The sequence below is a fragment of the Orbicella franksi genome, chromosome 5 (genome assembly GCF_964199315.1).
Source record: "Orbicella franksi chromosome 5, jaOrbFran1.1, whole genome shotgun sequence".
NCBI classification, from domain to species: Eukaryota; Metazoa; Cnidaria; class Anthozoa; order Scleractinia; family Merulinidae; genus Orbicella; species Orbicella franksi.
In genome coordinates this window covers 23651508-23672821 of record NC_138149.1, presented here as the reverse complement: position 1 = coordinate 23672821, position 21314 = coordinate 23651508, and the positions used below count along the sequence as shown (strand labels likewise).

General features: G+C 40.3%; 1 protein-coding gene across 1 annotated transcript; it reads left to right on the top strand.

Moving 5' to 3' along the window:
* The first annotated feature begins 4363 nt into the window (after window positions 1–4363).
* On the top strand, window positions 4364–5727 carry LOC145487880 (uncharacterized). The gene is made up of 3 exons (XM_081466659.1): window positions 4364–4722; window positions 4862–5065; window positions 5565–5727. The coding sequence occupies exons 1-3, from the start codon at window positions 4364–4366 to the stop codon at window positions 5725–5727; spliced, it is 726 nt and encodes a 241-aa protein (XP_081322785.1).
* The last annotated feature ends 15587 nt before the right edge of the window (window positions 5728–21314 follow it).

Here is a 21314-nt window from a genome sequence, read left to right as displayed (position 1 = left end):
TGACAAACTGATTTTAGACGTTCATTCAAACTTATATTAAGTGGAAGCCCTCAGTAAATGCTCTGGTGTTTGGTAAAAGCAGTTTATCGTCGAGTAAGTGAGAGATGCTTTCAAATTCTGTGCTTATGACGTTAAGACATGTCTGAGATACTTGAATGAACTACAACGATGTGTCTGTGTTCATTTATTTCAAAAACAAAATAATCAGGAATTTGACCTGGTTTAATTGAAAAAGACAAATTGATCTGATTTATACAGAGATTGTATATATAAATCAAGTTTGACGTGATCAAAGATTCTTCTTTTTTCTTTAATCACTATCAGTGGCGTTTTCCTGCTTTAAAAAGTGTGATTTTTTAAAGTTAAACTACTTATTCCAGACTTAAATATACGTTTGTCGTACGTGGTATTAATATCATGAGAAATAGGGGTCTTCTCAAAGACCTAATATTTTTAGGGCTTAACTTCAATTTTATGTTAGTATCGTGATTATGCACCCATGCAGGTTGTACAACAGTTAAGGTCAGCAAACACAGCCCTTGTACTTAGTTATTATTCGTTTGTCTAAATTCTCTAGCTTCAAACAATAGTTCTCGTAAAAACGTTAGCTACCCATGTTTGGGTAGTCTTACTGGTCTTGGTTGAAGGGACCTCCACGAAAGGTGTCTAGATTTCGTTTATGAATCATCTTTCCCCATCGTTTTCATAGGCTGATTTTGATTATTTTATTTGTCCCGTCGGTCTTCCTGGCTTTTGCAAAAGTTAAGTATGAAGGACTTAGACTAGCTCCCACGGTCTAACCTAAACGCACCTACAATTAAGTTATTTTAGCGAGTTAGTAGATTCAACAGAAGCAGTAGACTTTGGTTCAAACGACAGTGCTTCGAACAGTAAAAGTCGCTGAATTACCCAACTCAAGAGACTCTGGGTACCCCTTCGCAAGAGCGGGATTCCCATTTCTTTAAAGGTCACGTGAACAGTTAGTATTATTGATGTCTTTTTTTATTGACTATTAGATGGGTACGTGGATAATATAGATGATTATATACCAGGCCTTAAAGTTGTTTAAAAGCATTGCTTTCTTTTCTAAATTAGATTGCAGGTTGCCGTAAGATGTTACTTTCAAATGTGAAACGTTCCTGGTAGTAAACCGGTGTTAGCGATTAAATTGCTACGGATTTTGTTGTAACAGGGCGCAACCTGAATTGATGAGGCACGAGCTGACAATTCAAAACGCTTCATGGCATAAGCGATACCTTCCCCTATTGTAGCTTACCTGAAATTAAGTTACCGTACGGTAACTTCCACCTAACAGTCGATTGGAAAAGTAAATATACTGGAACCTTAGGCACACTATTTCCGGGGGGGGAGCGGGGTTAGGATGGGCTCGCTTCTTTCAGAGGGCTAGCTAATTTTGGAGGATCGCTATGTTCGGGAATTATTAGCTGCCAAAATATTTTGGCGTTACTGTTGGGGGTCGCTACTTTCGGGGGTCAATACTTTCAGAAGCTTGCGGTATAAAAAGAAGTTTGTAGATCCGAGAGAGCAGAGTAGTCTTATACGACCGTATTTCCAAATAAATTCACGGTACAATTGTAGCGCGAAGCGATCTGCTGTTGATTCAAATCACTGTACGTGATCAAACCGTGTACAAGCGATCGTGTTACGCGTCTGTTGAAATCCTAATACTTACTTAAATCATTAATGAAAACGTGCAATCGTGGCTTTTGTGATGAAAGGGACTCTGCTCGCAGAATGGTTAATAGGACAATCAGCTGTCTTGAGATTTGAATCAGTAACGGTTGATTTCACATGATTGGTTTATGCTCTCAGTATGCGGTGCACGTCACAGAACTCGACTTGCGTCACCAGTATGCTACGGTCCACATCCAACGAATCACATGATGGTCAGTTTCATCCCCTGTCTTTTTTTTACTCTCGGCACTTCGTGAATCGTACGGAAAGCTTGGCTTTCCGGAATCGTCGCAAGCAGGGCGACGACTATTTAAGCAGATAGGATTTCAACACAAGCGTATCACGATGCGTGTATACAGTTTGATCACGTACAGTGATTTGAATCAAAAACAGATCGATTTGCGCTACAATTGTACGTTGAATGTTATTGTAGCTAGAAATCAAAATAAGACTCCTCTGCCCCCTGTGTGTAGACACGACTACATGGTGTGCAGTTTGTAAATTACTTTGTGTCTAATTTTAAGATTTATTTGAACAGTCTGAAAAATTAACAAATAGTTCTACGCCTTTTTTTTGCGATGGCGATAAAAATAAAATAATATGTTTGGTCTCAGCTCATGTATTACCTACCTAAGGAGCCTGGGTTCTCCACCACTTTCTCCACATGGAGCAAGAGCATCTGAAAGAGAAAAGGAAACCTCGTCCCCTTTACTCAGCGGATAATGTGATCTTTGCCGTCCACGGCGAACAACCTTTTCTCCTGAAGATACCTCCGTCCACGGTGTATTCTTCGATTGGTATGGGTAACAACATAGAATCAGTTTCTCCGCTGAGTTTTTTCCAATATCACACAAACAAGCTTGGAATTCTGCAAATTGTTGCACGGAGGCATCTCGGTCGAGAAGCCCTGGAATATCGAGCTCTTCAGCTCTTCTGCCGGTATCAGTCGTCAGGGCCCTAAAGCTAAAACGACATAAGCTCGGTTAATTAACGCTGACAACATGCAAGTGTGTCATTTCATGAGAGGATACACAGGGAATAACTTATGCAAGTTAGCAAGCATGTGTAATGTGTCATTGGTTGTTATGGTTTGAAAGTACTTTTACAGTTGTTTCCCTCGTTTACTGGCAATTACTAAACTACTCGCAACAATTCGGCTCTGTAGTTTTGGTTCCGCTGCATTACTACGCAGCGGAAATTCCAAACTTTCTGGCATCAGTTTGAAGCTGCAGTGCATGACAATGATGATTTGCCCAATGTTTTAAAGTTCGCTTACCTACGTTCAGTGCTGACTAGCAATGCCTTGCAAACAATAGAAGGGTTTAAAGTGACTCGGGCTAACTATCAACCAGCTGTAGAATGTCTCAAACACAGATATGGAAGAAAACATGTGGTTATCTCATCCCTTGTCAAATCAGTTATCAAGATGGATGCAAAATCTGTTGTAAAAGCATCATTCCTTCGCGATCTCTATGCTACTCTAAAAAATAGAACTAGAGCTTTAGAAACTCTCGGAAAAATCCCAAAGAGTCACAGGTGAATTTTGTTGCCAATATTTCAGCTCAAGTTACCCTCTGAAATATGTGGGAATTAGAGCTGGCTGACACCCCAGACGATGAGATTGATCTTGAACTGTTCTTTAAGTTCCTCAATTGACAAGTTGTATCCAAAGAGCGGGCGAGAGGAATCTTCAAGAAAATCTCAGTCTGAAGAATCGTAGTGCAAATAAGAGTAGAGATGGGCGAAGGAAGCCACCCTTCATTGAAACAAGTGACCAAGAACAAGTGTCAACTGCTTCTACTGTATTTGGTGAGGCAAAACCACCAACAGTCCCAAGTTGTAGATTCTGCAAAGGAAGTCATGGGTCACTTAACTGTCCAGAGTTTCATGGGAAAGCAGAGGATGACAGATGAAAACTGGTTCAAGAGAGCAAATTGTGTTTCAATTGCCTAAAACCAACCAACAGCAAGCACTTCTCTAAACTCTGTCGTCAACCTAAGTGTCCAGTTGTGAACTGTGGTATACGTCATGACAAGTTATTGCATAGTCAGCCTCTAATTGCAGCAATTGAGAATACAACCAATACCACATTGACTGGATTGGCTGCCTCGAAACCCTCTTCTGCTATAAGGGAGAACCGTATTCAAACAGCGTTAGCCTGACTATCAGTGAATGGCCAAGAAGTTACAGTTCGTGTTTTGCCCCATTCGAAAGTCAGCGGTCCTATATCCGTGAAAAACTTGCAGAATCCATCGGTCTGCAAGGTCACTCAGAAGTAATAAGCGTTGCAAAACTCGGAGGAGAAACTTGTGACTCCAAGAGATTTCAAAGAGTGCAATTCACCCTCTCACCAATCCAGGGACATCCAACAGAGGCTGTGGAAATGGAAGCACTTACCCTACACAAGATTTGCAATTGCTAGGGATCTGTCAAGTTGAATCTTATGGACAACTCTCACCTACAAGGTTTAACTCTTGCAGACTCCTACCCTCGCATCTCAGTCCAAGTAGATGTTCTTATCGGTGCTTATCACTTCTACTTACTTGTAACTGGGATTTTCAAGAGAGGAGAGAATCCTGGATCACTGGTAGCTCTGGAATCTCTCTTTAGATGGATACTTACAGGACCTTGAGACAGTTATTCAAAGCACACATCATCCGCTCTACCGATGGTAGAGAATAACGAGATCACCGCAATTATGAGACGGTTTTGGGAACTAGAATCAATTGGGATTACTGAAACTGTGAATCCAACTATGTCACAAGATGATGAGCTTGCAGTCAATGACTTCAATGACGGACGGGACATTGATGGCAAGAACTACGAAGTTCGATTACCATGGAAGAGATACCATGCAAAGCTAGTCAACAACTATACACAAGCTGTGAAACGACTCCCAAGTATCGAAAGAAAGTTAAAACGAGACCCCAAGAAAGCTGAAGCTTACACCACTGCGATCAACCACTATGTAGAGAAAGGGTTTGCAGAGGAAGTACGACATCTGAGTAGTGGAGATGGAAGTGTACGGTACTTACCACGCCATGCTGTTTTTCGTGCTGACAGACAGACAGCAAAATGTAGAATCTTATTCGATTCTCCCGCCCGAGAGTAAGACAGTGCTTCTCGCAATGACTGTGTCTTCCCTTGTCCTCATACTTTTTCGTAGGCACAGAGTTGAAATGATAGCAGATATAGAGATGATGTATCTTCAGATTAAGCTTGCGCCGAAGGATCAAGATTTACACCGGTGCCTGTGGAGAGATCTGAAGACAGACGAAGCACCGAAAGTTTACAGAATGCAACGACTGACATTTGGAGTGAACTCTAGTCCATTTCTTGCCGTTGCAACAGTACATGCTCATGTCAATAAGTATGTAGAGACTTTCCCTGACGCCACGAAGGAAATTGTACAAAACATTATGTAGATAATTGCTTAACAGGAACTGACACAGGCAACTTAGCGCTGAAACTTCAGCAAGAGATGTCAGACATCATGATGTCATCAGCGTTCAACTTGACCAAATGGGCTAGCAATTCGAAGCCTGCAATGAATGGCATAGAGCCAGACAAAAGAGTAACATCGCTACTAGTAGAGTGTGAATTACGTGAGCCACTCAAAGCCCTTGGTGTTTCATGGGACTTGAATTCTGATTACTTCAGATTCATTGTACCAAATGAAAGTGTTTCTGGTATCAAGAATGTTTGACCCGATGGGATTGATATCTCCTTTCACTGTGAGAGCAACGATCCTTTCCAAGAGCTGTGGAGGAGAGGATTTGGCAGCAGTGGTCAATGCTAGACTATTGAAGTTTGTTGTAGACACATTGCAGATCAAGATGCAACAATATGTTGCCGCTTCATTGGATAAGGAGACAAAGCTCGTACTGGGAGTCATTTGTGGCAAATCGAGTATCAGAAATACAGTCGACATGGGATCCTGAGTGTTGGAACTACTGTGCTAGAAAGGACGATCTTGGAGATTTGCTGACTCGTAAACCGACCAATGACAATCTGATTTCAAGCGAACTGTGATGGTATGGACCCCAGTGGCTGTCGTTATCTCTTGAATATCAACTCGTCCAACAACAAAGTTAAAATATTCCACCAGAAGCTTATGAGGAGGAAAGAAGAGTGACCCGTGGACGTGTTTGCACAGCGGTAGCAGTAAAACCATTCATCGATATGTCGCGCTATAGCACATGGATAAAGCTGATCCGAGTAACCGCCTACGTGTTAAAAGCTGTGAAGTTATTCAAAGCAAAATGCAAGACTCAAGTAACTGAATTGTCAGCTGAAGAGATGCAACAGGCAGAGTTGAAATGTTGTATGTGGCTTCAACAGGATGCATATAAAGAAGATTACGAGCAGTTGAAAGCTGGAGAAGCATTACTCAAGAGCAGCCGCCTCCTAAAGCTAGATCCTTACTACGACAGAACTGATCAAGTGATCAGAGTAGGTGGAAGATTACAGTTCGCTGACATTCCTGAAGAAACAAGCGCATAATCAGAAAATTTGTTATTTGCCAAAAACAACGCGTTGGCCCTTATGGCCAGAAGATGGGACCACTACCCGGACAGAGGGCTACATCCTCACGCTATAGACTTTGCTGGGCCCCAATACGTGAAAGAGGAAACAACTGTGAAGAAAACGTACGTGTGTGTATATGCCTGTGCTTCTTCCTGTATGGTCCAACTGGAGCTAATAAAGAGTCTGACTACAGACGACTTTAGTCTCATGAAAAGCCGCAGAAGCCCTAGCTCGTAATTGTCTTGTGCGAAAGACAACAATGCGAACGGAAATGAGTGTTCAACACGGACCCTTGCAGCGTCTACAAACATTAGAAATAGCTTCAGCAACCACACAAGTGATTCTTGAAGACATTCCCGTGCATGGTGGGGAAAAGCTCCACGAACTGTGTTAATAGTAAAACTGTTCCTGTCACTAAGCTTAAGCGCAATGTTATCCTCTCCAATAGAGGTGAAGGTGGGGAGAATGTTACAGTCCGTTATACCCGCACGGGTGGACTAAGTAAGAAGCTGAACAGACTTGACTTCTAATAATACCCCATGGGTACCCCGGGATAGTATTTGTAGTCCGAACACTGTATCAGCAATAACATGATCATTTAATATCAATATACTCTTTGTAGTCTGTCTTCCAGTGTCTTTTTGAGCTGTTTGGAAGGGATTTGAGTAGAAGCGAAGGCGGTTTACATTTCAAATATTATCTTATCTGCCGCTTTGTAAATATGACGCTCCGATTACGTCTCTAGTTTTCATTATCGTCATTAACTATAACCTTTAATCGGGGGAGAGTTTCTCAGGTTAAATAGTTGAGGTATGAGCCAGGGCTCAAAATGCGAATTTTCGAAATTTGTGTTTTCGAGACTTTCAGATAAAGCTTGTCAAGAGCTTTCTTTAAAAAAAAATCCCACAAAAAAATATTATTTTAGTGCAAAGTTATTGGACGTTGAAGTTTACTACACGTTAATTGTTTTAATTACACGCTGACAAGTCCTGTCATTTTAGAATAACTAAGCCGAACAACGGCATGTACAACACGCATTTACAACACGCAAAACAGTCAAGACTCGCGCGTAAACAACTACCTTTGAATCATGTGGTCCCAGAACGACCAAATGGAGTTATAAATCCATACATTGAGTTCGAGAAACACAAGCTCGATAAGATAGCTGCAAGAAACATGAGTGTATCAGAGAAACGTATAGCTTTCTCGAAGTAAAGCTACGGCGTCCCCGAAGAAAAACGCAAGAGGACAAATAATATGTACGATATCCGTGATACGAATCTACCTACTGCTTGCAAACAGTTCTAATTAGAGCCAGCCCCGGCGTCACAATATAGAATGCAAGTAAGCAAAATGTTCACGGAAAGTTTCGTATTTTGTCCCTCGAAAGGAAATACTTAAAGACTTCGACAAATCTTGCCATATAAATGAGTCTAAACAAGGCGTAAGTACATGGCAAACTCTAAAGACAAATAATACACATTTGCGTACCGCGGGAGTCGTGCAGGCCTGTCGCAACTTTTTAATTTATACGTCGAGCGAGAATTTTGATTAAAACTAACCTCTGATATCCGACCGGAAGATACAGTGTACTCCCGCCACGTCCCGCGTAAAGATTTGGCCTGCTGCATATTACTTGTCAAACGCCTATTGTTATTGCAACATGATCCCTCTTTGGTTAACATCAACATAGACGTTTAGGCGTTAAAATCCTATTGCGAGTAAAATGCGGCAAAAAATATTTTTATTTTTTTCTCGGAACGAAAATTTTGGAAAGTTAAGCGTACATTTTTAACAAGTCGGCAGCCCCAGGACTGATTTGGCTGAAATTTGGCCGGCTTATTGTCAGATAGTTTTCTTCGAAAATCGTGTCTGAGATTTTTGGTTTCTTTTTCCGTTTTTGAATAATCGTCATTTTTTCAAAGGAAGTGCTGATGATTTGTCTCCTCTGACTTTATCCTATTGTTAAAAAAGAACAAATGCACGTGTCAAAAATCTGAGACACGGTTTTTTAGAAGAACGTGTCAAGAAGCAAATGTGATCTTTATCGTTCTCTTCCGCTCATTTTTAGCGGGACTGGAGTTGAATTTACACAGACATATACTTTCGCAAAAAACGTCTCAATTGAGCCATAATCTGGAACTATCAACCTTTCAGAAAATGTGAGGTTTGTAGGGGTTTATATGAAAAACGAAAACGCTAGAGCGATCCGCGCGCGGACGGTCCTGAAGGGTGGCTGATACCTTGGAAAAATTGAAAGCCAGAGACGTAATCGGAATGTAATATTTACGAAGCCGCAGACAAGATGATGTTTGAAATGTAAACCGCTTTCGCTGCTATCCAACTCCATTCTAAACAGCTCAAAAAGACACAGGAACACAGGTAAATAACAGTATATTTATTTTAAATGATCGTGTTATTGCCGATACAGTGTTGGGATCCTCTGTGCGGTTGCTTTGAGTTTCCGTCCGTTTATTACAAACCTACTCCCGCTAGTTTACCCTGCTGCGCAAATTAAAAATTAACACATCAGCCTAGGTGATGGGGAACAGGTACGAGATTTTATAGCAATCATTGAGGCATTTTTGCCATACTTTGTGAGACAACTAGTGAGACCATCTCAGATAGTGCAGGGTGCAATTTACGGCTCAGTAGTCACACAGGTCCTCGCCCCTGCCGTTCTCTCCCTTGATAGTCAACTAGGCCTTTTCCCCTTTACAGAATATGAGCGGACAAAAACTTGATATGACATAATCTTAGCACTGTTTATGTTTCATGTTTGTAATTTCTTTCAAGGCCCAAAGATAACTTACAATTACCGTTTGTCAAGACGCTTTTAAATTTTATTGTGGTTATTATATTATAATACGTAGAAGTAGCAAATGTGACAATTTTGATTTTCACGCCAACGTTTGTAACTTCATACTTTTGTTTTCCTCGCCGATGTATGCAACAAGATTTCTTTGTTTCCTCGAAAATATAAGAAACATGTGTATTTTTTAATCACCGCTGGAGATAAATGGAATATAAAAGTTGAATATCTGCCTAAACGTCTAAGAGGAGCATTTTGTTTGTTTGTTTTTTCATTCAAAGCGCAAATTTTCATTTCAACGATAAATAAGAACTAATCTAATTATCAAATAGTCGCATCGTGTTACGGAATAGTGCGTTCTTATTCTGTCGCCAGCTTTGGTGTTAACAATAAAACCACGTCAAACTACTACACAATGCTAACGAGTAATACAAATGAGGAGCGTTTCAACGAGAAGAATTGAAGGTAGAGATCATTACTTGACCGGAATTATATCCCACATCGGTGAGCGAGTCACCTCATCGACTGATGAAATTAGTTGGAGGTTTCAGTAAGTGCCACGGAGTCTGCAGCAATAATAACGAAGTTTCTTTTGTCACAAATTTACTAGTTTTACATGTAACCAACGCAAAAAAGTTTCGGCTGAATATGGTTTTTTGGCTCTCTTTCATAGAAGAGGAAGCAAACAAGCTGCTAAGGAGAAGCAATAGGTTTCCGTTCTTTATTTAAACCCTGGCAAACACGCAATAGTTATAAAACAGTAGACGACGTTTCTTGAATCGAGTTAGGGAAGATTTTAGAAAATACGCAGTCACAGTAGGGTTCTTTGAACTTAAACAAAGAGAACTGACGTTACCTGAAATATAGCTGCTACCTCCAGCCAAAACGAGAGTGTGGTATCACTCAAAAAACAAAAAAAAAAGCGTGGATCTGAACTCGACAACGGAGTTTATCACACTAGCAGTGCTAGAACGCGTGCGTCTTACACGTTGTGTTCTACCACAAGGAAAAGCACTTAACGTTCGTGGGTAGTCCCGTATGAGATGTATCTTTCACCTAACACCTGGTCGACTTTGTTGCTAACTAATCTGAGCATGCGTGTCGAGTATCTTAATAGAATAGCACCACAAGGATAGAAAGAGATTTGCAAAAACATATATTTCTAACATGTTATCACAGTGAGCAATGAAAGTATGACACGTTTTGAGTAGTGCACGCGGGTACTTACCCCACCCAGCCCCCCCCCCCCCTTGCCCTCCTCCCCCTTCTTTCCTGCAAGGCTAATTGATTAATTGAAATAAATTAATTCAGCAAACAATAAAGTTTACACCTCATTGTGTTAGTGTATTAGTGCCTTAGCGAACAGCAGCCCAAACCATCCCAATAGTAAACTCTACACTAAAAACCAGGCAAAAATTGTCTGGAATTATGGCAAATAATATTAATTGCCCTTGTTTGCCAAACGCAAAGCCGTGTCACCAATATTGAGGGGCTTAATTATTACAGTGACGTTTAATTGTTATACCATTAGACCAGGGAACAGAAATTTTAATATTACACAATAACTTCGCGTGTGCCCTTCAAAAACAAACTCGTACCAGCATTAACTTAGAGGCAACTACCACAAACTATATATCAATAGAAATGTTATAAACTGTAGAATTCGGAAAAACATATCGCTGTTTCGGCCGTGCCTTTGTTGAGAAAATAGAAGATGGAAAACGGAAAACGACTGACTGGCATTCCGCCGAATTAGTCGGGTATCACACGCAAACAGTAATGTTTCAGAACCACACAGTGTTAATCAGTAAGCATCAATCTCTCAAAGTCGGGGTTTTCCTGTATTCCTATTGGTTATCTTTTTATAGACCCGTAAAGTTATAGTATCGAATAATTTGGCGACCCTGTTGCATTCGCGCCTGTCACAAGAGAAATATTCAAGATATAAAATTCCCCGACACCCTTTTGTTCTTCGATGCTTAAGGAATGTTCTGGCCAAATTTCTTGACAATCTACCAATTGTACATACCCTATTAATTCATTTAAAGAGATGGTACTCTTTCGAAATACTATTGCGAGTTATCGCCTATCGAAGACTTGTAAACATGTCATGCCTTTACTCGGATGTACGTCAACAGAATATGCCTCCAGCCAATGAAATCATAGCACCCCTATAACGTTAGCAGCGAGCGAAATGATTTTCGCGGGAATTCCAAGGTAATAATAGTATAACGGTCACGTTCTCTTTGTTGTACTTCAGCGTGCGTTTATAGAGAGGTCTTTACTGCTAGTGAGAAATAAGGAACACCAAGAGAAATAAGCGGGGAAAGAGTACGCACGATCCCTTGTGCTGGTCAAAGTCTTCTTGTCTTCAAGAAATTCCGCTTTTACCTTCTTCTTAGGTCCTGGCCTCGATATCTTCGATTTTTTCGCCGTCCAAGGACTTTTATTATTACGTTTCATGATCTCAATAAGGAGTGATAGGTAGCATCGAAGAACGAGTTAATTCCAGAACATAACTGCGAAATAGCGCGTAAACAAAAAATGCTATTGAGGCCCTTGTAACAGGAGCTACCAGTGGCAGCCGTTTCGCGCAAAGAGTCTATGGGGATTACGCGCTATGAAGATTATGACCCCTAACTGTTTTATTAACTGTTATGACAAAAAAAAAAAAAAAAATTCTAAAGAATTCGCGCGCGTTTTAAGATTTTATTTTCATTTTCTGGAAAATGTTAGATTTTATAGCGACCTTTTTGTTTTGCTTAAGAGCTTCTGCCTGAGAGACCGGGGCAGACTTTGAAATGAAGCTCCGCCGATTTTGCTTAAAATTGGTACACAAAGTCGTTATGTGGACATAGGTAACATGTCAAAGTTTTAGGTTCGACGACCCTTTTTTACCTGAGTTCTGGATATCACCCCTTCTGGAGTCCCCAGAGGCTGACATTCAGTGTAATTTTGGCCACTTTTCAATCTTTTAGCAACGTAAAATTAAAATTTCAGACAAAACCAAAACCATCTTTGTAATGCCCTATCCCTAGGCGTTTCTGGGTGAAAACATTAGCTAACGGGAATTTTTCGTTAGTCTGTGGCTGTTATTACAACTTGGTCCTATTTGTAGCATATGGGAAGCAACCGGAAATGGCCTGTTTTCAAACCGCATATTTTCCATGTCCATGATTTATTCCGTGAAATCTTGGTATCCTTGGAAAGTTCAGCCCTCAGTTTAGTAATATCAAGAAAAAGATACTAAGGTTGAGGCTTTCTACAACGAAACAATTTAAGAGAAATTACCTACTGCACACTTCCTGTCAAAGTCTTAATTCCTTATTGAGAGGGATTTTTAGACACCAGCCGCACAATTAACAAACAATCAGTGATCCCAAAGTAAATTATTTAAAGGAAGAATATATTTCCAAACCATAAAATAGAAATTGATTTTCCTACTGACGGATTTGAAACTAAATTTTATGCAACAGTTTGTAACCCGTACCCAGGTTACTGGAAGGTGAGGGGGAAACTTCAAATGTTGATAACAAGAAAAGTAATCAAAATACATTGAAACAAGTTGTGTTACTGAGTGTATAAGCTAGGTGCGAAAAGCTGAGCAAAAAAACCCTTATTCACGGGACTCTGTCTTGTTTCCATGGCAACCTTACTTTGTCAGGCATAATAACCCTAAGTTCGAGTTTTGTCATCTAATTCTCTGTATTTTTTTATTGACGTTTTCTAGTTTCTTGGGACAAACAGTTTTTTGCACCTTTTTATTCCTTTAGTACCCTCTCTGTTCTCTTTTAATTTTGTTATAGTTAGCAAAAACGATATTTTGACTTTATGGAATAGTCATGAAATCTAGACTGGTGGATTCAATAAAACGGATGCTTTGGAATTTATGACATTCTAACGTAACGTGCCTTCGTAGCTGAATATTTACCATTATTATAAAATTTAAGCCGTGAGTTGTTTTTTTTCCTTCCCCCTGCCAGAAGATCACAAATATCTTGTGTGACTACTGGTACTGAAGTTTCCGTCTTAATTGCGACACACCCAGAGGCGCTTTACTTCAATGCAAGCTTACGTCTTTTCTTCTCTTTGGTGTGGATTCTAAATACCAATACCATCGTTACGATAGGGGCTCTGAGTAAGTAAGCCTCGTAATACAATAGAAGGCCAAATTACTTCCTATTTTAGCTCGGAGATTACAATGTTTGAGTATGACACGCGAAGCGTCTCCGCCGGCTGTGATTTAATATTCGGCATGTGAAACCAGGAGCCATAATCAGGGACGGAGACCGTAAGCGCGCACCATTTCTGGTATTGGGGTTGTCCCCATGATATGGGACAACAATTCTATTCTCGCGCGTACATGCTGCGAGGATTTTTGCGGATGTCGCGCGGGGGAAATGGCGTCCCAAATTACCGAAATTTTTTATGTTTTTGGCCCAGAACTCTACGTGTTTACGTCTGTTGGAATTTTGCTTAAGTATTTTCGTCGTAAGCTGCTCCAGTTTGAGTGAAGTAAGACAGTGTCGAATTTAGGTATGTTCCACTTTAAGCTTATATATATCGCTGACCAAGTTGTGTTCCGACGGATGCTTCTTGTACGTGAGCTGTACATTACTCCACTTTAAATTTCAAATATGTTGAAGATTAACAGCTTTTCCATTACACAGCAAAAAAAACTAGCTGGATATATTCAGATATAGCAGAGCTTCAGGACTTCATACTTTCCTAACTCCTCTTGCCACACGCTTGCGAAGAATTTGCCAGTCTATCGCGACCGAAAAGTAAAACAAAATAATTGCTAGTTTAAGTTTCGCCAGAATTGTAAGCAACGCTTGATGTTTCATCAAGGCCCAATAACTTTACGTCCGTAATTACTGCTCAGTTTTATTCGTGTAAAAACCCAGTATATTCTCTCTTGTTGATGAATGAGAGCGCCCGCCGATGCGTGTTTTTATACAGTCAGTAAACATGACAAATTGTACTTCCGCCGCACTTTCGTGTGAAAGCGTACATCGAACTCAAACAATAACTCTGTAGTTTTTAAATATGTTTAAGATTGATAAATGCTTGAGAACATAGTAAAAGCTAAGCTGAAAATATGTGAATAAAGCAGAAATAATCAGCAAAGCTACGATGACGCTCTCTTTAATCAACTTCGAGTGACGAATTCGATTTTGTTGATCGAGTAATCAAAACTCCTTGTCCATTTTCATTTTCGCAGTGTAAAACTTCACTATGCTTATGTTGAAGAAACACACATGATGTTAGTAGCCTTTTTTGCGTTCGTGAAATTTGTTGCAGCATCTCGGCACGAAAGATAACGAAAGAAATCTTTGTCAAGATTTGTTGACAATTGAAAACACCGACTCGGATTTGAAAGTGCACGAGCTGCACTATGCAAATGAGCTAATTGTACGCGTCAGACTTTCCTTTCAAAAACTTTTGCAAATTCACCAAACAAGCAGAAACAATAAGAACCCATCAAAACAGGTTTTGGTTATGATTAACCATTGTCAAAGAAACTCATAAATTAACTTGATACCAGAGGAGAGAGTTTTCTTGCTACATTCTTAAGTCAGAACAAATGCAAAAACATACGCGTAAGCTTACAACTAGCGCGAGCAGATCTTATTATTCATTCCCAGCGCGAGATTGAAGTCTTGTTTTCGACCCTGAAAAATCCACCTTTTCAGTTAGCTCAGAGCATAAAACTAGATATAAGCGCCCTGGTTCGTATTTCCTGCCTTATTCGCTGCCATCGCTGTGAAAAATACGCAAGATAATCTCTCAACTCTCACCATTTGATCACGCAACGTGACAACATCCACGCGAGAGCCCCTGACATGTGCGTGGATCCGCGCGGATATATGACGTCAAGATGGCGCAATTTGTTCTAAAAATAGAAAAATTGTCCCATATCAGAGGTGCGCGTGGATCCCAAGACTTACGGTCTCCGTCCCCGATTATGGCTCCTTGTAAAACTATTTAAGATCGAGTTAACCAGAGGACCAGGCAGGGGTGATACATGCCATCTCTCCTTTTTGGATGAAACTTTGCCAGATTGAAGGTACTACCCAACAAATCTAAAAGACAAAGTGGGCCGGCTTTGTGATTTTTCCCTTAGGAGTTAGAGCACCCCCCCCCCTGGTTTTTTGCCCAAAATCCCAAAAATGTCACTAAAATAAGCATCAAATTTAAACACCGCTCCTGCTTACAGAATACTTTGAATTTTATTGGTATTTCACACAAATAAAGATTGGACCTATCCCAGTTCACACCAGGAATTTCAAGTCACTTGAGGTGACAGGTGCCAATCAAGGAATGTCATTTCCTACCCATGTCACGCAACATTTAGCTTTAAGGCAAATTAGCTCAAATTTTGACTCAAATATTGCTTAAGTCCAACTTTCTAAATCAAAACTAATTTCATCACAGTTTAGAGTCACCCTTGACCTGATGAAATCAAGAATAAGATTTTTGGCATCTGTTATATTTTGGTCATAAAAGTTGTTCAAAGAACATGACAAGAGGTTAGTTTTAACAAAGAGACAAGGGCGAGATCTAAAAATATTAGATATTATAGAACCAGTTTATCAAAGTTATTTCTACGTTAATGTAAATTAACAAAGTCTTTGAATATTATTTAGGGCAGCGGAAGCTCAATGAATGCAAAACTCTTTGCAATATCCCGTAACTCTCGGATGTACAAGGGGGGGGGGTAGGGATAGATGTCATCCCCCCAATAAGGTATTTTCAAAATTTTGAGAAGACGATTTACTCTAAGGGGCTGAAACATTCATTAGCTGTTCATTCATGTTTCGCGAATATTTTGATATGTCAATTGTGTGTCCATCATTTTGTATGTTTTCATAGTAACCACTAGTTTCATGTAGGCTTGGCCAAATTCAACTTTTTTTGACATAATTCTGTATTTTTTCCAGTTTTCTTCATCAAATTCCAGAGATTCACCAATTTGTACATTTGATAAGCATTCTGGCTTGATTTTGTATCAATTTCCATTATTTCTTGAATTTTTAAGAAAAAAGTAAAATCCAAGATGGCGGATCCAGGATGGCGGGTCAAATGACGTCATTTGACATTATGACATCACAGCCATTGAATATGGTATCATTTTCTACAACAAGCTCAGGGCTATCTAATCAATGTAAGTTTAGTATGCGGTGCGTTAACAGAACAAAAACCAGAAGGGGGTTCTTTCCATTTCCCCTTTGTACCACAGTGGGGGTACGAGTTAGCTTGTACGCCCAAGGGTTAATTAACAGTGCAAAACACCTAAATTCTATCCGCACAATCTAAATATGGGAATGAACGGCCGTGATGTTTGAATTCTAAAACATTGACTAGTTAGATGAGAGTTTTTCTCGGTATATCTTGCTTTTTAGATTATTCTTGAAACCCTGCGCAATTATCACAGGTCAAATACTTGATCTTGCAATTGATTAATGTCAACTCTTACTTTACACTCGGCATACAAACTCATCAATCCTGAGAAGTATTCTTTGCTGAAATTAAGTATTGTTTACTTTCATTCCAAGTTGAAAAAACCCTTGAAATTTTCATTTTGCAGCATCAGGTATGCAAGTAAATCTTGGTAATCACGTACAGTTGTATATAATACTTGAACTGTGAGATCGAGCTTTAGCTAGCTTTTATGAAAATGCGTTTTTCTTCTGAAAGTTCCTATACTGAATTAACCGCAGATAAAGGTTATACCTGTAAGATGTTAGCACAAAACACTGTAAATAATCGCATGTCTGCGACTAAGAAGATGTGTGAAAAAAATTGCCATTCTGAAGAAAAATTGAGCCTCGAGAAGATCTAGTGGCTGAAATTATCTAAAACCTAGGGTCCAAGCGAGCGCACATGACAACATACACGGCACCAGTGCTTTAGGTTTAGCAAGGTTTGGCCCGGTTGAACTTTTTTAATTTTTCTAGGCACTCAAGAAGCTTGATTGGCTCTTGGCCATCGTTTTCTTTTCTGCTCAGTAACCTCCCGTGTATATCCGTAGCTCCATAGCCCTGTGAAATAACTGATTTGTTTTTATCTGGTCACGAGACTGTATTACATATTCTACATGGAGGATGGTAAAGTAGCTGGCAAGTAGTACTGTCTTCGTATTGCAAGCCTGGTCAAGACCTCTCTGCTTCATCTTGAGACGGACTCAGATCAGCCTGGTGTATAGCTAATCGACCACTTCTGTACATTAGAGACAACATGCTGAAGTACTGGGCTATTTGGTCTACAGCAAGTTACTCTTCTTTGCTGGACATTTTCCTGCCACTACTGCCTTGCACAGTCTCCTCTTACTGCACACATTCACTACACTTTCGTCCTGTCCCCTCACCTTCCAAGAATGTTCCTTTCGGATATGTGTTCACTTTCTCAGAAAAGAGGGATCCTTTTCGTGGTGTTTTCAGACCCATCCCTTTGAGATTTCTCATGTGGATCATGATCACTAAAGGACGTTTGAGATTTCAACACATTTTATCTTGATGCTGTCTATGCTGTTTCTCTCTAACTTCTTTAGGTGTCTACCCGCATCCATGTGTCTCTGCAGACTGCAAAAGATTGGTATGCTTTTGTGAATCCCTCTTCAGGGTAGGAGGAAGACACTTTTGTAGCTTTGACAACTTGGGACTCTCCTTCAATAGATTGCAAGGTCTCAGACCATAGTTAATAGATGGGAATGGTTGTGAAGCCCGGAAAACATCAAAGGAGCAAACAAAGATGCCAAGATTTGTGTTGGAAGGTCCACGACCGTGCAAACTCTTTTTTTGCGCCCATACACTATGCATGAATTACGTAACCAAAACGCTTCTATTGGTCAGTTACTCGGTCAGTAGTATACAACAATTGTGTTTTGTGCACGGTCAAGGCCAAAAAAGAGAACAAAAGCACACAACAAAGAACTTTGTTGAGTTTCATAATAATCCCCTTCTATTAACTATGCCTAGAATGAGGCTGTTGGAGCTGACACGTCAAACTCTTGGCTGTAAAAGTAGCAGTCTCTCTTGCAGTATATTTAAGGGCTGCTCTATGCATAAGTCTGTAGGCCCTTGAGGTCTTCCAAATCCATTCCTTATGTGCAGGTGTGAAACGTTTACCAGGGCCCATATCATATGCCTTCTACATTTTCAAACCTCCGGAATTGAAGCTAAAAAAACTTAGAGGCAGGACCCCAGACATTGTTTGCTTCATGGTCTGGCCTGACTCTTGAGTCTTAACAATATTATTCATGCCTGACACCCTCCAACCCGCCACTGGATATCACTAGCACTTTCAATGTCGTGGCCTTCATTTATGTTACAACGCACATGGCTCTGCACTGTGGCAATTCTTCTGTCACAGAGGTCCTTTCCAGCCCGTGAATCACTGAAATGATATCTGACGATCTTAATGCCTGTGCACTCTCTACGGCTGGCAAGTGAGTGGATGAGATGAGAGCAAAGGTAACATCTGGTATCGTCGAGCTTTTCTTTTCAAAAAGTTACAATTGAGCAAAAATCGAAGCCATTCTTATCATTGGACATGCCAAGCTAGAGACTCGATATTATTGCTCACACTAGGAGACCTCTTTTCCACGACAACCAGCGGCTTTGCGGTCACGCGCCAATATGCTGTAATTAGTTTTCACACATTCCTTTGCACACCTTGAGTGTTTGCGTCCACCGAGCTCTCGATTGCAGCGTACAAAAAGAAACAGACTTTCTAAGTTAATATCTAGCAAAGATAATTGTATCAGGCTATATTTGGAAAAGACTTAAAATGGCGCCAAATATCAATTTGGATACCTTCAGCGGGACTTCGTCACTTTGGCTAGCGAGCGTTCACAATGCTGTATTGCCCGCGACGATCCTCGAAGATGCCATGATATTTCGTGTTTTTTCGCGACTGCTCGACCAAGGAAAGTCATGGTACGGGTTAAACGATTGTTTATGCGCTAAGGTACCAGAAAATTCAACGAGTGTCAGTTGTTCCACCTATTCCCCGATGATGTTCGCCAAATAAATATTGCTGATCAGCATGATACAAATGGCGGCCCAGTCTTAAATTAGTGGTTCAATAAGTTAGATGCAAAGAAATCTACGGAGCAGGTTTATGTGGGCACTACATTTGCAGTAGTTGCCGAGAATTTGGCTCTTAAAAACCCATCAGTATCGGAGTTTCTACTATCAGAAGCCTTTCTATCGCTGAAGTCTGCCATAAACAAGCACAAATTGGAAATCGCGGACTCGAATCAAGACAGTCAACACTCTGGAGATTCTTTAAACTATTTTGACGAAGGTCCCGACGATAAAGGAGGAGAAACGCCGCAAGAGCAAGAATCGAAAATGTCAAAATCCCGGGAAAGTTCAGAAAGCCCGCCAAATTGCTCCACTACAAGAAGAGAAAGCCCGCCAAAACTAGAAAGTGTCTTTCGCAATTCTTGTGACGATTCCGCGGAATCGGACCAGTCGGGCCTGTCAATCTCTTCACTGTTAAATGGAAGCTACAGTGCATCTTATAAGAAAAGAAAGATCCAACGAAAGGTGGATGCTGTCATGGAAAGCATCGAGACTACTTGCTCAGAGCAAGGAGAAACACTGGGCGATCTTGTCGCCCAAAGCTGCTTATATCAGCGTAAAAGCCAAACGACCTTCGATGGAAAGGATCTCATTTGTCAGGTTTTTAGTGAAGTCTCACGGGAACTCGGGGTTCGAAAGGCGTTTGACGAGTTGATCCCGGAGGAGCTGTGGGACCAAAGAGTGCAAATGATGACAGTTCCTGATTAGATGTTGCTTCTTTGTAAGTTAGAATCCAAAATATCTGACGATTCCTGGCAGATGATTCTCAAAAGTGGGGTGAGTTTAGCCACTGCATGAAATAAGTTTTATTAATGTTCTTTCAGCAATGGCCTGTTGTGATTTATTGTGAAATTAGGGATCTGGGGAAGGAGACCTTGAGAGGTATACAAAGTGTTTTGCAAAACATTGAGGCAGTTATTCTAAATTTTGGAAACCCTGAAGGTGGTGAGGGGTGCACTGTTGAGTCAGGATAGGATGTGATATTTTTTTCTCAATAAAAGACGAATTTTGCATCCTCTCCCCCCTGCAACCCCCTCCCTCCCTCCCTCCCCCTCCGACAAACACACCTCCCTACCCCGGGTAAGTTTTTTAAAATCTTCATTTAATCATCCAGAGATGATGTACCTATTTTGATGTATTGATATATTTAAAAGCAACCTGCTGGTACCAGTGTTTTAAATATACCTTGTGTTACCATTTTAAGTACGAAAATTAAATTTTGCTTGTATTGTTTTTTGACGTATAGCAGATCAGCACCACTACAAAGAATTTATTACTACCCTACCTGACTAAGCTTCCTAATAATGCCATGGCCAGGCATCCCAAATGAAATTTGTTAACCCCTTTTTCACTCAGTTGAAGGTCTTCAGATGTATCTTAAAACAAAGTTATGGTAACACCAGTTGTGGAAATTTCACTAAAATTAACCTTTACAATAATTACATTTCAGAACTCATTAGACACCCCAATTTTGCTGTCCAAAAGTAGCATGAAGGCACTGCGTTCCATGGTATTTGAGAAAGTATGAAAGGTACTTGATATCAAGGAAATAGAAGATCCAGACATTCCTGGGTATCAAGTTTCTCTAGAACGTATTTTCACTTGGATAATCAGAGAGCTGCGATTGCATGGGCAGGTGGAAAAAGAAATTTTTCTTCTACTCAAACTTGATGGCAGACCGTTTTTTGGTGAGAGCATTAGTTCATAAGTTACTGTATCTAAAGATGCCCCTGTTGCATTTTGTAATAACTGCATGTTGTACCAAAAAAGGGAACAAGGAACATTTAAAAGGGGTCATTGTTATAGCTGAGTGAAAAGTGTACACACAAGCACTTTAGGGTTTATTGGGGAGGGCATGGCTGACCCAAAAGCCAAGATCATGGACATATTGCACACCATGTCGTACAAACAGTGACTGGTATGACTGAGACAATGGTCAAGCAGCACATACTACAAATATGCAATTGTGGCCTCCACCACATGATCATGCATATGCTGCATTATTCTTGAGACCACAGGCTATCATGCAGTCATTCCAAAGTAATCTATTTAAACATGTTATTCACACTGAAGCTTGTACAATCATTATATCATAAAGCATTTTGAACTCTTCCAGGTAGCTATTTGCTGTTTGAATTAAACTACTTAATCATTAAATATTATTATTGATAAATGTTGGGCTACAAATA